The sequence below is a fragment of the Lagopus leucura genome, unplaced genomic scaffold (assembly GCF_019238085.1).
Source record: "Lagopus leucura isolate 7727_CA_CO unplaced genomic scaffold, USGS_WTPT01 Super-Scaffold_73, whole genome shotgun sequence".
NCBI classification, from domain to species: domain Eukaryota; kingdom Metazoa; phylum Chordata; class Aves; order Galliformes; family Phasianidae; genus Lagopus; species Lagopus leucura.
This window is the reverse complement of record NW_024962252.1, coordinates 27,750,129-27,765,175: the sequence shown is the minus strand read 5'-3', so window position 1 is coordinate 27,765,175 and position 15,047 is coordinate 27,750,129. Positions and strand designations below refer to the sequence as shown.

At 42.3% G+C, this 15,047-nt stretch overlaps 1 protein-coding gene across 1 annotated transcript; it reads right to left on the bottom strand.

The window, feature by feature from the left end:
- Nucleotides 1-487: 487 nt before the first annotated feature.
- Nucleotides 488-13,694, bottom strand: CFAP206 (cilia and flagella associated protein 206). Its single transcript, XM_042877496.1, has 13 exons — nucleotides 13,670-13,694; nucleotides 13,388-13,496; nucleotides 12,664-12,747; nucleotides 12,276-12,366; nucleotides 11,059-11,247; nucleotides 10,656-10,814; nucleotides 8,728-8,936; nucleotides 7,842-7,961; nucleotides 5,687-5,885; nucleotides 5,106-5,243; nucleotides 2,923-3,116; nucleotides 1,859-2,002; nucleotides 488-856 (listed from the first exon to the last, which is right to left on the bottom strand). The coding sequence occupies exons 2-13, from the start codon at nucleotides 13,493-13,495 to the stop codon at nucleotides 626-628; spliced, it is 1,866 nt and encodes a 621-aa protein (XP_042733430.1). The 5' UTR covers nucleotide 13,496; nucleotides 13,670-13,694; the 3' UTR covers nucleotides 488-625.
- Between the last annotated feature and the right edge of the window lie 1,353 nt (nucleotides 13,695-15,047).

Sequence of the window (15,047 nt, the reverse complement as noted above, 5' to 3'; positions counted from 1 at the left end):
GGGACATGGGGAGATCCCATCCTGCTGGTTTTACCTCTACTATGATGCTCTCCAGGCAGAGCTGTGATATCTGGATGACTCTCGTGGCATCAGTTTTAGCTAACACCAACGAGCGCTGTGCCTCTGTAGGAGCTGCAGGATTGGCTCTGTATCTCCTATCTGTCGAAAATCAAAGCTGTGGCTCTTAAGGACAGCGTTTCAGCAAGTAATCATTGTATTAAAATGTCAAGAAAATCCCAGAACCACAGAACACATTTAAATGTTGGTTTAAGTTAAAGTTTTCTGGCACATTTTGATTCAAAATTGCTTTTTTTTTTTTTTTCTGTGTGTTTCAGGATTCATTTCTATCACTTAATGCCATCCTACTAGGAGGCCCCAGCAGATAAGTCAGCTCCTGCAATCAAAAGACCCAGGACATCCAACGCCAGGCTGGATGGGGCTGTGAGCAGCCTGGTCTAGAGGGAGGTGTCCCTGCCTATAGCAGAGGGCTGGAAATAGATAATCTTAAAGGTCCCTTCCAACCCCAACCACTCTATGATTCTATGATTCTTCTGTAATTCAATTCAGGTATATGCTGAGATTTTTACATATAATTAATACATTTCCTTAAGTCTCTCATTTTCTCTTAGGCTTTATCTACTGGTCTTGTTAAATCCACTTTGACCACTTCAGTAGTAGCAGACGATCCTCCTCGGAGACCTGCCAAAAAAATCTGTGGTCTGGGTACACTGCTTGAGCTGTCACTCTTTGTTTGGGTGCTGACATCTTTGGGCAGGTACACCTGGGTGGAGTTCTCCCTTCTCAGATGGCTGAGATCAGTCTGCATGGCATGAGTTAATCTGCGACGCAAATTGGCCTGAAGAGACAAAAAGAATCAAATGATCAGCACTGTGTGTAGCCTGCACAATTTTAAGTCAGCCTCCTGCTGGTTTTGTGTTTTCTTTGGTAATTGTGCCTCGTGTGATGAGGTTTGGTTGTTGGTATCACAGATTATCAAATAAAAAGGAAAAAAAAATTCTTTCAAGACATTTCTAGCTAGCCCCTTGGCAAGAGGCAAAAGATAATGTTATTTATCTGATGCAGTGGTTGGCAACCCTGTCCACGGCAGGGGGGTTGGAACCAGATGATCTTTAAGGTCCCCTCCAACCTAAGCCACTCTATGATTCCATGGTTTTATGATTACGATGACAACAAGAAAGCCACGTTCAATCATAGCAACTGTTGTAGATACAATGACAAAACCTCTTCTTACCAAGTGCTGAAATTACAAAATCAGCAGTTAGCAAAATGTATGCTCCTTCTTCTATGTCACCAATGGTGTACAGCACTGTAAATCATAGGATGGTATCACTGAAATACAGCAAATACAGTCTCACGCTGTGGGATTCAGACCCCGACACAAGTAAGGGGTGAGAAAGTTCCCAGAGTCCAGTCCTGTTGGTGGAGCCTGAAGTCAAAGACAGCAGAGGCTGGAGAGTGACTAAGCTGGCCTGGAATTTGGTCTTCCCATCAGGAACCCAAACAGTCTCCAAAACTCCATTAGCTAGATCTCTTGTGACTGTGGAGGAAGTTGAAGCACCTAGGTGTGGAAAATCTACAGCCTAAGCTTATGTCTTCTAAGAAAGAAATATTTTAACACTTCAAGTTTTCTGGCTAGATGCTGATAATAAACCACCCTGAATACTTTGTCTCTCAGCAGGTCAAACCAATGAGCTACCAAATGATTTTTTTTTACTTTTTTAATTACCAAAAAGCTCTTTGTGCTCAACTATTAGAAAACATAAACGGTTGCTTATGCTAAAGATAAACTGCTGAACGCATCTTAACATCTACGCACTGATAGTAACAAAATACAAACCAATTTTACAGCTTTTCTTCTCAGTTCCCACTCGTTCCATTCATAGGATTTCACAATAGTTGGAGGCAAGATATGAGTATCAGTTTGAGTACCACTGTCACATTTTGTGATTGGTTTCATCGGAAGTTTGTCTGAGCTTCTTATCTGGATGGAAATAAAAAACAATAAGCAAGTCATTAGTGAAAAGAATACAGCTGCTTAAGTAAGATAGCAGAAAGAAACCTGCAAACCTGTACAATGCACGTAGGTAATGATTTTTACATTCAACAATATTTTTGATCCTCTGACCCCGCTAAAAAGAAAAGAAACTGTGTTCAAGAACTGTGTGGATGTGGCACTGAGGTACACAGTCAGTGGGCATGGTGGGGGTGGGCTGACAGTTGGACTAGGTGATCTTAGAGGTCTTTTCCAACCTTCCTGATTCTGTGATTCTCTCCAGAGGTGGGATATAAACCTCATGTTTCTCACCAAGGGTCAGTTCAAGTCTATGTTCTTTGCATTGCTAGGGGTTTCAAATTCATGATGCAACACAGAAAAAGTTTAACTCACCCAACCAAGCCCTTGGATTTCACATGGTACAACTATCACATTCATTTTTATAGATCATAGTCCCTTTCATTGTGTAATATATTCCACAGTTTCCGTCCCACATATCACTACATCCTCAACCAACACATACAAATGAACTTCTGAGTGAAAGCTCTACTTAATACGGTATCTGGCATATCTTCAATTGCATTTACTTCCTGTTCCTTTAAGCTAATTTTGCAAAAATGAGGAAAAGAAACATCAGACACAAGATTTTCCTTGGCTAAGGATGAACAGCTCTTTTTACCACTACCATAATCCTTCAGCTCCACATGTTCTCCTGGTAGGAGAAAGCTGAGAACATTAAGGGAAGATGTTTCTTATCTACACCCTGAAGATCTGGAAGAGATGGACCAACTGGCATCATGTGTGATAGGCAGATTATTCTTCTGGGTATCACCCCTGTTCTTTTTATGTTCTAGAAAGAACAGATAAACCAGCAATCCAACAGTTGTTCAGCAAGAGGCAATGAGTACCCGCATACGAGGAGCAAGGTATCCAAACTGATGGTGAAGGTTGAGCAGCTGAATTAGCTCTGCGTGTTCTTTTGCTTTTTCTACATTCAGTTGAATGAACTTATCTGGATCTTGAGCAAAAATGTATGCAGATTCTTTGGAACTGAAAACATAACATCTGTCCTTGTGCTTCAGAACGCCAATAGCAGGATTTCCTAAGGAAAAACAAAACCAAAACACTATGATATGCAATCCAAAAGGTATTTTTGATCAAGGTCATACATTTTCCTCAAGTCAGCTTCACTTTTCTTTTTTTCTTTTTTTTCTGAAATCAGAATAAATCTCTGGAAAAAGTTTTTTTTTTTTTTAAATAGAGAAAAGTAAATTTCTTTAGGTCATCACAACTGCTTTTGATTACTTTCCAACCACTGTGCTTTAGTCTAGACTAGACTCTGTGTCTGTGAGAAAAACAATGGATGAAACACATATGGGAAAGGTGTAAAAAACACTGCCCATACCCAGAAATGTTTCCTCTAGAATCTCCAGATCAGCAGTCCCTTTATACCAAGGGGCCTAACACTGAAATTAAGCGAAGAAACAGAATAAGCAGCCAAGAAGCTGGACAATAAAGAAAGGAAATTAAATGTCAATCACAGCCAAATAACTTATCAAAGAAAATACAAATTGAGCTCAACTGCAGTGAATGGCTCTGCTTTGGCTGTCTTTGTCTAGGAAAGGCCTAGAATCACCTCAGGCTGTGCTCTGAAGATATTAAATGGCACTACTCAATGCCAATCAAAAAAGCATGAATAACCTCAGGAATTATTCGGATACAGAAGGGGAGAAAAAAACAATAGAAGCCTACATTTCCTATACTACATTTTGTTCCAATTCATTAAAAAATATAAATTAAGTGAAGTGAGTTGGAAGTGATCCAAGGTTTGGATCTTAACTCTTCCACAAAGGAAGAGTCAAAGAAAGAGGCCTCCTCAGCACTGAGAACAAGCAACTGATGAGAAATAACACGATACGAGATTATCATACCTGTAGAACATTAGATGTAAAATCACTACTTGCTAATTTTTCTAATAGGAAAACAACCTTTGATGAAATTACCAAGCTGGAGCTTAAAACCGTCTCTAAAAGAGGTACTTTTCATACTACAGGTAATTATAATTGTAGGACATAACGACAATAAGAATATCTCATGGCAAACTGTAAATGGATTCAAAAAGCAATTAGATAAATGAAAAGTCTCTCTTGAGGATTATTTAACAGAAAGGTGCAGACACAACATTCATCTGAAGAAATCCTATAACCTCTGACTGCTGAAACGGGGAAGAATATAATGCAAGAAGGGCTGTTTCTACTTAATTACTCATGGTCTTCAAGTGGCCATGAATTGCCACATCCAGCAATCACAAGGCTGGAGAGACCTTCAGTCCAACCCAGGACAGCTGTTTACATGCAGCACTAAGTGTTTAAATATATTCACACCACCATTAAATTATGTATTTGTTTATACTGACAAGAAATTGCCGTATTTTCCTCCCAGTCTCCTGTAGGTTTAAAATAGTCCACATGGATAGGTTCTATAAAACACAAGGAGACAGAAAACATGAACTGGTAGAGTAGCTGAAATGAGACTCGCTTTCAAGACAAGTGACCTTAGCCCAGACCAAATACAATCCAACCATTGGCTGACCACTAAGTGCGATTTTGTATTATTGTCACAGAAGACTTTTGGTACTTTGTATCTACTGTTTGAATAAATATCCACTGTTCAAGGCATGGATGTGTGTGTTTGCAACAAAGAGAAACAGTATCCTGTATCTGACAGTTTTCCAATGACTGTATGAAAACACATTGACAACAATAAACAAACCTGCATTCAGCTGCAATGCAGGTTATAATACAAGCACAGATAGCAAAGAGGAAACATTCATCCATCTCATCTTGGCTTTGCTTCTGCTTGCTTGTGCCTACCAACCCTTGAAGCCTTCCTACCTTCTATTTTGGGCATTTTATCTGGATATTTCTTAAAGAATATTTCTTTAACAGGGGAAATCATCCAGGAGTGAAAATTACAAAAAATGCGGAACTCCATCTTTGACAGAAGAGGACACTTCCAGAATATGTCTTCCCATTTTCCTTAGTACTTGTGCACATATCAATTAAGGAGAACATCTAACTGCAATGCATACCTGGAAGGGTGAGGCCTTTTGCACCAATTGCGTGTGCACAGAAGCCGTGGTACTGGATGAACAATTCATCAAAATTAGAGGTAGTCTCTGGAAAAAGCCATTCCTGGTTCTTGAAATCAGAAACATTCACTCTTGTCCCTATGGTTTAACAAGGGAAGGATTTCAGTAACAAGACATCTGATGTTTAAAATACAAACAAAACTACAGGCTGAGCTGATTACTATTGTCTTCACAGTGGGATCTGCAGTGCCACGATCCCCAAATCCCCAAATTTAAGACCTACCTCAGAAGAGATCCTAAGGAATCAGCCCTGAAGGACTGAAAAATCAGTACTGGGGGGTCCTGCTTCAAAAGCATTAGTTTTATTTGGAAACAGAGCTGCAAAAGGATGGTAATATCAAGTACTCCTATTTCATTTACACCCACTCACAAACAGTGCATATCCTTGAATATAACTTGGTTTATTAGGGGTATCAGCTTTACAAAAAAATGATTTTGGCAAAAAACAAACAAAACAAAACACCACCACCTCAATAATCTTGAGAAACGAAGGAAATCAAAGCGTTAATAACTTTCAGTACCCATGGTTTCTCTTATCCTCTCCTCATCAGTTTTCACAGTCACCCCTTCCAGAAGAGATGTTAGCAGTTCCTCAGGAAAAAGCTGTGACTGGGTTTCCAAGAACTGCTGCAGAGAGTTAGTCATATTTGTGAGGAAGCTTAGCAGAAGTATCTCATCCTGAAACCTGGACCATAGGTTGAAAGCTGCAACAAAAAGAGGCTAGGGAAGGAAAAAAAAAAAAAAAGAAAATGATCTGAAATCCAGAATCATTTTGTATCTGCAACATAACCCATATGCTGTGCGCAACAATCCATGGTATGAACAAAGCTGACCTGATCTACAAGGCCTTCAGCACTCAGAAACTCTGGGGGAAGCCCAGGGCTTTGAAAATGGAACTGCCACCTCAGTGTCCAAGCACCTAATATGTGTGGCCACAGGCCAGAATGGTACTTTTCTAGGGGTTGGCAATCCTGCACATAGCAGGGGGGTTGAAACCTGATGATTGTTATGGTCCTTTTCAACCCAGGCCATTCTATGATTCACTCCGAAGTCTTTTCCAAACAGATTACTCCAAAACCATACCTGGAACTGAGAGCTTCACTGACACTGCAGATTTGTAACTGGAAATGAATTATACAGGAAGAACCAGGTGAACCACACCGACTAAACTACCAAATGAAATAACCTCCCAGCTCCTATCTTCAAAGGACCTGTCTTTGTCATTCTGCTTCCAGAGTGACTTAGTGCCACAGTGGCCAAGCTATGGTGTATATCAGACAAATGGTGTGCAAGCCTCTTCAGATGGGTACGGCGTTCCAAACAGCAGCAACTCTCACATCCTTGTGTACTCTCATATAGAAGAAGCCTTTCAGCTTGGAGTATAAATAGTTACTTTAATCATGTGTTTGGTAACATCTAAACATGCAGTGTTTATGAGAAAATTTTCAGCTAATCCTAGCTGGATGCTAACACCATGTGTTTCATGCATGTTACCAGCATTATTACATGAACGGTCAAAAGAGTTGGGTCTGAAATCTGTCAGCATCACAGCATGGTGAGAATGTTAAGGTTGCAAAACTGGAAGAAATGAAAGGAAAGGAAGCAAGGATCAAAACCATTCTTTCTATAACAAACTATATGTAATAAAAGGAATATTAATAAAATCTACTGTCTTCTGAAATAAAGGCTTACTACAAATATAGTCCTTATTCTGTAATTTTAAATGGCAGAACATCCTGCTTCTCCACATTCCCTCAGGATTCAGCTTCTCAGCAACTAGCCAAAGGCAACAGAATCTGTTTTTTAACAAGGAAATCTCCATCTGCAAACATCTGAAATCAAATCACATTACATATTCTGCCCTCAGCAGAGGAGAAGAAACAACTAACCAACTTGAAGAGAAGAAATCTAGGAAGCAGCCAGGAGGAGACAGCTTCTGAGGAGAAGGGCAGTGTGTATTCAGAAAGGTTAAACTCAGGTCGGTGAACTGAATCTTCACAGAGTTCTTCTGTCACCAGGGAAGGGACATGATTTTCCAGAAGTTACAGAGCCTAAACTGGGCTTCCTCCTCTCACCCACCCCTGAGGAAAGACTACCCATCTCTTCCCTCTCTCTTTGCCACTGTGTTCAAGTGTGTACTGAGCACTTAAGCTTTGTGAAGGTACAGCAGAAAAACTGATTTGAGCGACTCGATGAGCAGTGTAAATGTTCTCCAAATGAGAACGTCTGGCTTGTAAAATCACAAGCACACATGCAGTGCCAGATCACGCTCTTTCCACAAGCTTTCTGCTCAGAGTAGGCACATGTAGGTATGCATGGTATTCCTCCTTCCCCCCTCCACATTAGACTTTATTTTGCTTTCTAATTACTTATTCTGAAGGATGAAACATTGAAACATCACAGGAAAACATTGCTGTAATGCTAAAAATACTGACAAACGACTCAAGACACAGTAAAATAGTATTTCATTCCTTCCCCCATTTTGTACCTTGCTCTCCTTTTACCTTGAGATCAAGTCCCATAGTTTAGCTGCCTGCCCAAAAACCACACAGAGTGCTGTTTTCAGCTGCAGCTTTTTTCTTAAACTAGGCAAAACCACTCCTGCAAAGTATTTTGCAATGGTTTCATGATTTTTTAATAATTAAAGTCAAATAGGTTTTCCTTTCAAATACTTACAAAAGCTTCTTTGGTATCTACGGAGACCTTATTCTGAATGGTGCTTTTAAACTGCTCCATTGTTGCTGTAAACTCCACATTCAACTTTTCAATTTCTTGACCACTTGTAATTGTGTCAGACTGGAAGAAGAATGTGCTTCAGGTAAGAAGTATGATAGTAAAAGAAAATAAGTGTTTAGTAACAAGAAAAATTATTAAAAGAAATATTTTCTTAAGCTTTATGACATTAAAGATAGGCTAATGGAAAAAAAACACAACAGTTTTCAAAAGGCAAATGAAACTATCTTCATAAGTGTAACAAGTTTCAGGAATTTAAATTGTGTTCTTAAGACTTTGGATGACCCCACAAGTGTTGGGGATGTCTACAGCCTAAAACTGAGATGATGTATAATTTTTCTTTCATCTTTCTTTTGGGTGATAGCTTTTAGTAGCAGAAAATCTTCTTGACCCACATCTTCTTCAGTTAATTTCAGGTCATCTGGCTTTTCTTATGAGGTGTCTGATGGCAGAATCCCACTTTCTCCAGTCATCTGTGCAGTGTCTGAGCAGACTGAGTCTCAGAATGCAAACGTGGCAGATGTCCTACATTTGCAGTCCTTTGGTGATAAAAAGACACATCCTTCCCAGGAAAGGAAACCTCCAGAACTGAAGTGGAATCACAGTCACACTGCAACAAACAATTAATGCACGTTGCCTTTTACCCAGCATGTTTGGTACTGAGCTCAGCATGACAGATTATGTAGGTTCTCATATGCTGAGAAACATCTGATTTTGATTATTTCTGATTTCTTTCATGTTGATTTTTTTCCAGTCCTGTACAAGAAGGTAACCTGGATACCTTCTACTGCAATAAAACCCTACGGGATACAACAAGGTGGTAACTCACCAGAAGGATGCAAAGGAAGGCCTCATACTGCCTCACATTGAACAGTGCTTCTTTCAGTTTTAAAGAACTAAGCTGCCTGTATCTGTTCTGGTCTTCATGCATGGATTCCAACAGAGCAGTGTAACGGTGGGCTAGCACATGGCAAGCATTAAGATGGTCTTCAATAGATTGTGTGGCTGCTGGGATGGCTTCGTTCAGAATGGCTGGCACTGTTTATGCAGAACAAATACAAGATACATACATATAAAGTGCTTGAAAACACGAGCAAACGGTTACAGTGCAATTTTAGAGCCAAGCAGTATTCCATTTAAATATTGAACTCTAGCCTTACATTCCCAAATGTCTGTGTACAGATTCAACCACTGTATCTTACAGTAAAGTCAGAATTACAGCTGTGGAAATACAAAAGTGGAGGACAGTGCAGAGTCTTGCTTTGCAGTAGATGCACTTCAGTAGTGCACAATGAAAGTTGCACTGAAGGTGACAGCTTTCCTCATTTGTAAAATGCCAATACAAAGGTAACTCTTGCCCTGTTCCAAAGACACGTTTTCAAAAATTCCAAGACACCTACTGATGTTCTGTACACATGAAACAAGTAGGAAGTTTCCAAATGCAAAAGAGAACACGTGAAGAACATGTTAAGAAGCTGAAGAAGTAACTCTAAATTGTCAGAATTCAGATATTGCCCAAGCAACTTTTCTTTAAGTGTAATTCTCATTACTCTTACTCAACAGAAAATTTTAATTGGGTCAACAGTGCCCTTTCAAGATCTTAATTAACTGCTTTTTAAGGCAAAAGTTACACATTTAATTCACTTAATGGCAAGAGATCTAAGAGCAAGTTTTTCTGAAGTAAATTAGTGCATGAGGTTAATATGTGTAATCCTTGAGGCACTGCTTGCCCAGGGATGTGGTGGATGCCCCAGCCCTGGAGACTTTCAAGGTCAGGCTGGAGTAGGCTCTGGGCAACCTGGTTTAGCTATGCATGTCCCTGTTCTCTGCAGAGGAGATGACCTTTAAAGGTCCCTTCCAACTCTAAAGATTCTATGATTCTATGATTCTAAATCACACAGGGTTCTCTCTTAACAGCAGAGTAGTAGCCTGCATGGAAACCTATAATCAAATACTAAATTTGTTCTTTTCCTTCAGCTCTACAGATCCTGGGTCAAAGCTGTTTATCTAGTGAGGCAGGGTATAGAATCATAGAATCATAGAATCACCAAGGTTGGAAAAGACCTAAAAGATCACCCAGTCCAACCGTTCACCTATTCCCAATAGCTCCTACTAAACCATGTCCCTCAACACAACATCCAGCCTTTCCTTGAACACCCCCAGGCTCGGTGACTCCACCACCTCCCTGGGCAGTCCATTCCAGTGCCTGACCACCCTTTCTGAAAAGTAATACTTCCTCATGTCCAGCCTGAATCTCCCCTGCCGTAGCTTGAAACCATTCCCCCTGGTCCTATCACTAATGACACGAGAGAAGAGGCCGACCCCCAGCTCACTACAACCTCCCTTCAGGAAGTTATAGAGAGCAATGAGGTCTCCCCTGAGCCTCCTCTTCTCCAGGCTGAACATTCCCAGCTCCTTCAGCCTCTCCTCATATGGCCTGTGTTCCAGACCCCTCACCAGCTTTGTTGCCCTCCTTTGAACACGTTCCAGGGCCTCAATGTCTTTCTTGCAGTGAGGGGCCCAAAACTGGACACAGTACTCGAGGTGCGGCCTCACGAGTGCTGAATATAGGGGAACAATCACCTCTCTGCTCCTGCTTGCAACGCTGTTTCTGATGCAAGCCAGGATGCCATTGGCCTTCTTGGCCACCTGGGCACACTGTCGGCTCATGTTCAGCCGAGCCGAGTATAACTGGTGAAGGCACTCTGGTGAAGAAGGTCAGGAATTGACAACCCAAATGCATTCTTGTATACTTACAGTCATCGATGCCTTTTCCTCCTTTCCCACATTCCTTGTTGTACAACCGAATTCCTGTGACTAGCATGGTAAGATTTTTTAGCTCTTGCTCTTTATCCTTCTTAGTGAGTGATAGGAAGGGAACCAGAGCTGTCTGGGGGAACACACTCTGCAATGCAGCTGTAAAGTGAGAGAATAGGGAAAAAAGCGATTAAACATGCAAAAATATTCTCTCCTGACCAACAGCTACAGGAAGCAGAAATTCATGGCAAATGTCGACATCAAAGCTGAGCAGTGACAGTTTGGGCAATGTGCAGTCATGACAATTTAGCACATCTATTTCTAAAGATCAACAAAAAGGTGACATTTAATTCTTCAACAAGAGAAATCCAAAGTCCAATTTCACAAGAGAGCAATTACGGACCTGTCACCTCCCTGACAACCTCAATGTCTGTTGGGGATCCCAGGCCAGAGCTCAGCAGCACGTAGTTAACAATCCTTTGATACACATTCTTCATTTCCTCTTGCACGCGGGGACGACTATCTGTGATGTCCCTGAGCAGAGGAGCCAACCTGCCCTCCAGAACATGGCGATGCTCTCTGAGTAATTCAGCTGAAAAAAGAAGGACAGTTAGAAAGCACCACCTGTATTCTTTGGAATTTGACTTATGCAGACAGGGCAATTCATAACCATGGGCAATTTAAGGTTTCTGAATCAGTGATATGTGAAAGACATGCACAAGGTATCATGCTCTTCTATTTAACTGAAGTTAAATATTAGCAAAACTAGCAAGATTAGCATCAGGAGAGGCCAGATGGTTCAGGGTAAGTTAAAGCAGCAACTCTGCCTTACCAGACTCCATGAGTGCAGTAGAACACCTAACACACACACACACATTTCATACACACCTGAAGTTACATGACAAAATCTGAACATTACACAGGATCTCACAAGTCTTCTACTGGACTTACTGAGCTTACTGCACCTAGAAGACTTTGGAACAGCTTCCTAGTTTTGCTTGTTTTGTTTTTATTACATGCTAAGAAAATACTTCCATGACAGTTCCCATCTTCTGGAAATATTTACTTCTTGTCTACTCTTGTTTTATTTTCTGTGTCCCAGCCGACCCTCCCTGTCCCACTGAGGTAAGAAATTCATTACAGCAGAGACATTCTCTCCATCTCACTTTCCTTCCACTTCCACACTCCCTTGCTGAGACCATATAAAGTTGCCACTGATGAGACCAAAGCAGACTTGGTTAAAACCACAGTTGTTGAAGTTTGCTCTCAATTATGGATATTGATAGGCCATCAGTTTCCCTTTCAAGCACACCAATGAATTTCCATGTAGTGGATTTCTATCAGATAAACAGGAGCAGCCTGAGCTTTGCTGGCTGAAACACTCACTCCTGTATAATACATTTCTCCAGGGCTTGTTATTTTACTTTAGCACCAGCATTCATTTAAGAAGGAATCATGATTAGCCCTGCACATAGCAGGGGGGTTGAAACTCGATGATCATTGTGGTCCTTTTCAACCCAGGCCATTCTATGATTCTATGATTCTATAGGGAGAGGTGAAAGTTTAAAGTCGGAACGAACCGCTTCTATTAAAAATTAAATATTACTATATTGAAATTACCTCTGTTCGCATAGTTCAAATCAAAGTAAACTTGCATCTTCATTGTGCTCAGGGATGGGTTTGTTGTGTCAATCAGCCTTGAAACACAGAGCTAAGGAGAGAGACACGGAGGTGAGTTCTTTTGAATTTGCTGGGAAACTTCTCAACTGCTCACAATTGCGAGACAGGTTTTGAAACGTTGCAGAGCAGTTGCCTCCATTCCCTAGACACACAACAAATTCTACTCATTAACCTAAGTGAACACATAATCTTCAGCTACAGAGTTATGGTAGAAACTGTCGTTAGAGTTCTGAAAATGTTTGTATCAAAATAAAATGATGTTATAATTACCACATATAAGGATACAGTCTCAGCAAAGCACTGACACTCAACATCCTGTCGGAATTACCTGGATAAGATTTTGCACGTCCTTTTTTGTAAGGATTTGATCCACATCAAAGTCATTTCTTGGATCTAGAACAACAGCTTTCACCTAGAAATGGCCAAAAGCAAGCTTTTAATTTATATCACAGCTTCTACTCCACGCAAATAACCTCTTAAGTTGTGAAAAATCTCCTCTGCAGTCAATGTTTCTTTATCTTTGAGGGGAAATAATTAAAACTGAGTCTTTTGACATTTATTTTGGTCCTCCTTGTGATTTATCAACGGTTCATGTTCCTGTCATTGCTATCCTTTGCCACAAGCCAGACTTGGCAAGGCCTTTTCAGGGCCTTGTGTTCACACGCAGAGTTTCAAAGGGATGAAAATGCTTTTTCACATTTCTAAGGCCCCGTACTGAGAATTACCCTCCTGCCCTTTAGGACTCCTGGGCAGCCCAAAACAGAGCCATTCCCAGCTCGGGTCACTCCTAGGCCACAGCCATTCCAGCTTCAGCACCCTGACATGAAGTAGATGGTTTGAGCTGGAAAGAACCTTTAAGATCACATAGTTTCACACCCCTGCTATAGGCAGGGACACCTCCCTCTAGACAGGTTGCTCACAGCCCCTGATTTTTGTCCGTGCTTCGCGTTGGTGACAGGAGGGGATTTACTACTTAGGGACTACTTTGCCTCAGGTAAAACTGGAGATGGCGCACCACGGTAGCCCTGCCAGCAGCTGGGAATCGCTCTTACCATGAAAGCCACCGCTGTTTCGGAGACGGGGTGCCCGTGGGCGGCACACTGCTGCCCCGCCTGGCGGATGATGTGCCTTATGACCCCTTCGGACGGATCCCACGACATTCTGGTCATAGACACCCCGACGGCCCGAGGAAGAAAATGAAAGCCGGTTAGAAGACAGTCACCGGGCTTTTGCTCCATACACTCCCCCTGCGGCGGCTGACCCTAACCCACCCGCCTCCTCGAGCCGTTCTCGGGGTCGCGTCCCATTCCCCGCTTCCCCCGAGCTCACCTCACCTCAGCCGGCGCGACCCAGCGGCGGCAAGCGGCGAGCGCGGGCTGGAGGCGGGCGCGGCTCTTCCCGTTGCCATGGCGACCGAACCGCTCGGGGACGGTGCGCGCAAGGGGAGCGCGCGTGCGCGTTTGCAGCTGCAACAACACGCGGCGCTGTGCGCGCGCTGCTGTAGCTCGGCGTCTACAAGTGCGTGCTACCCGCGGGTCTGGGGGTTCACTCTGGTAGCATAACGAATGGGGTTTCTTAGTGTGTCGTCTGCATTCCTGTTTCAGAAACCCAGCCCCTTGGATTTAGTCTGAGGTTGTTCCAAAAGTAAATGCTAAACAGCACACATCCCTCAGGGGCTGGCGCTCAGCAGCCTCAGTCTGCCCTAGGGCCTGGTGGCCGGAGTGCATTTGGGATGCTCCTGGAGCACTCTTTCTTCTTTAATTTCACTTGGAAGGAAGGAAGAAGAAGGCAATTACACACTTGCTGAGTAAAAACGTGGTCTCGGGAGGTTCACTTTTGTTTGATCACAAAAATTCAGTTACCTTGTTAGTGACCCACCTGAGGTCCCAAGGCTGCATGTTCAAAATAGCTGGATTTCTGCTCTCAAATTAGTGTTAAAGTTAAGTTTTGATCAGCATTTCTGAAAATGGAGGCCAGGTTTATCCAGTGTTCTTGCAACTAGAATCAATGGCCCTCGTTTTCTCCTCAAAAATCACCGCACAGATTAGAGTCACAGAATCAGTAAGGTTAGAAAAGACGGCTAAGGTCAGCTAGTCCAACTACTGACCCACCCCACCGTGCCCACTAACCGTGTCCCTCAGTGCCACATCCACATGGTTCTTGGACATCTCCAGGGACAGTCATCCCCACGCCAATGCAGCACCACTCTGAGAAGCTTTCTGAGAAGCATCTCGCAGCCTGCTGCATACTGAAGGTGGAGACACTCTTCCCTCTAGTGGTGTGCCTGAGATATTTGCACACCCAGAGAAGAGATCGTTGGTTTTGTGCTGCAGGGGTTTTAAACGTTATTTTGAAGAGTCATTAAAAGCAGCACCATCACTTTCAAATCACTGTGGATTACTGTTGAATACCAGGAAGCACTCATTTAGTACTTCCATTCAGTGCTAGTGACAGGACAAGGGGACAGGACAAGATATTAGGAAGAGATTCTTTACTGTGAGAGCGGTGAGACACTGGAACAGGTTGCCCAGTGAGGTTGGGGATGCCCCCTTCTTGGAAGCAATCAAGGCCAGGCTGGATGGGGCTCTGAGCAACCTGGTCTAGTGGGAAGTGTCTCTGCCTATAACAGGGGGTTGGAACTACAGGATCTTAAATGTTTCTTCAAACCCAAACCATTCTGTGATTCTACAATTTACTGTGCAGGTGACAGTG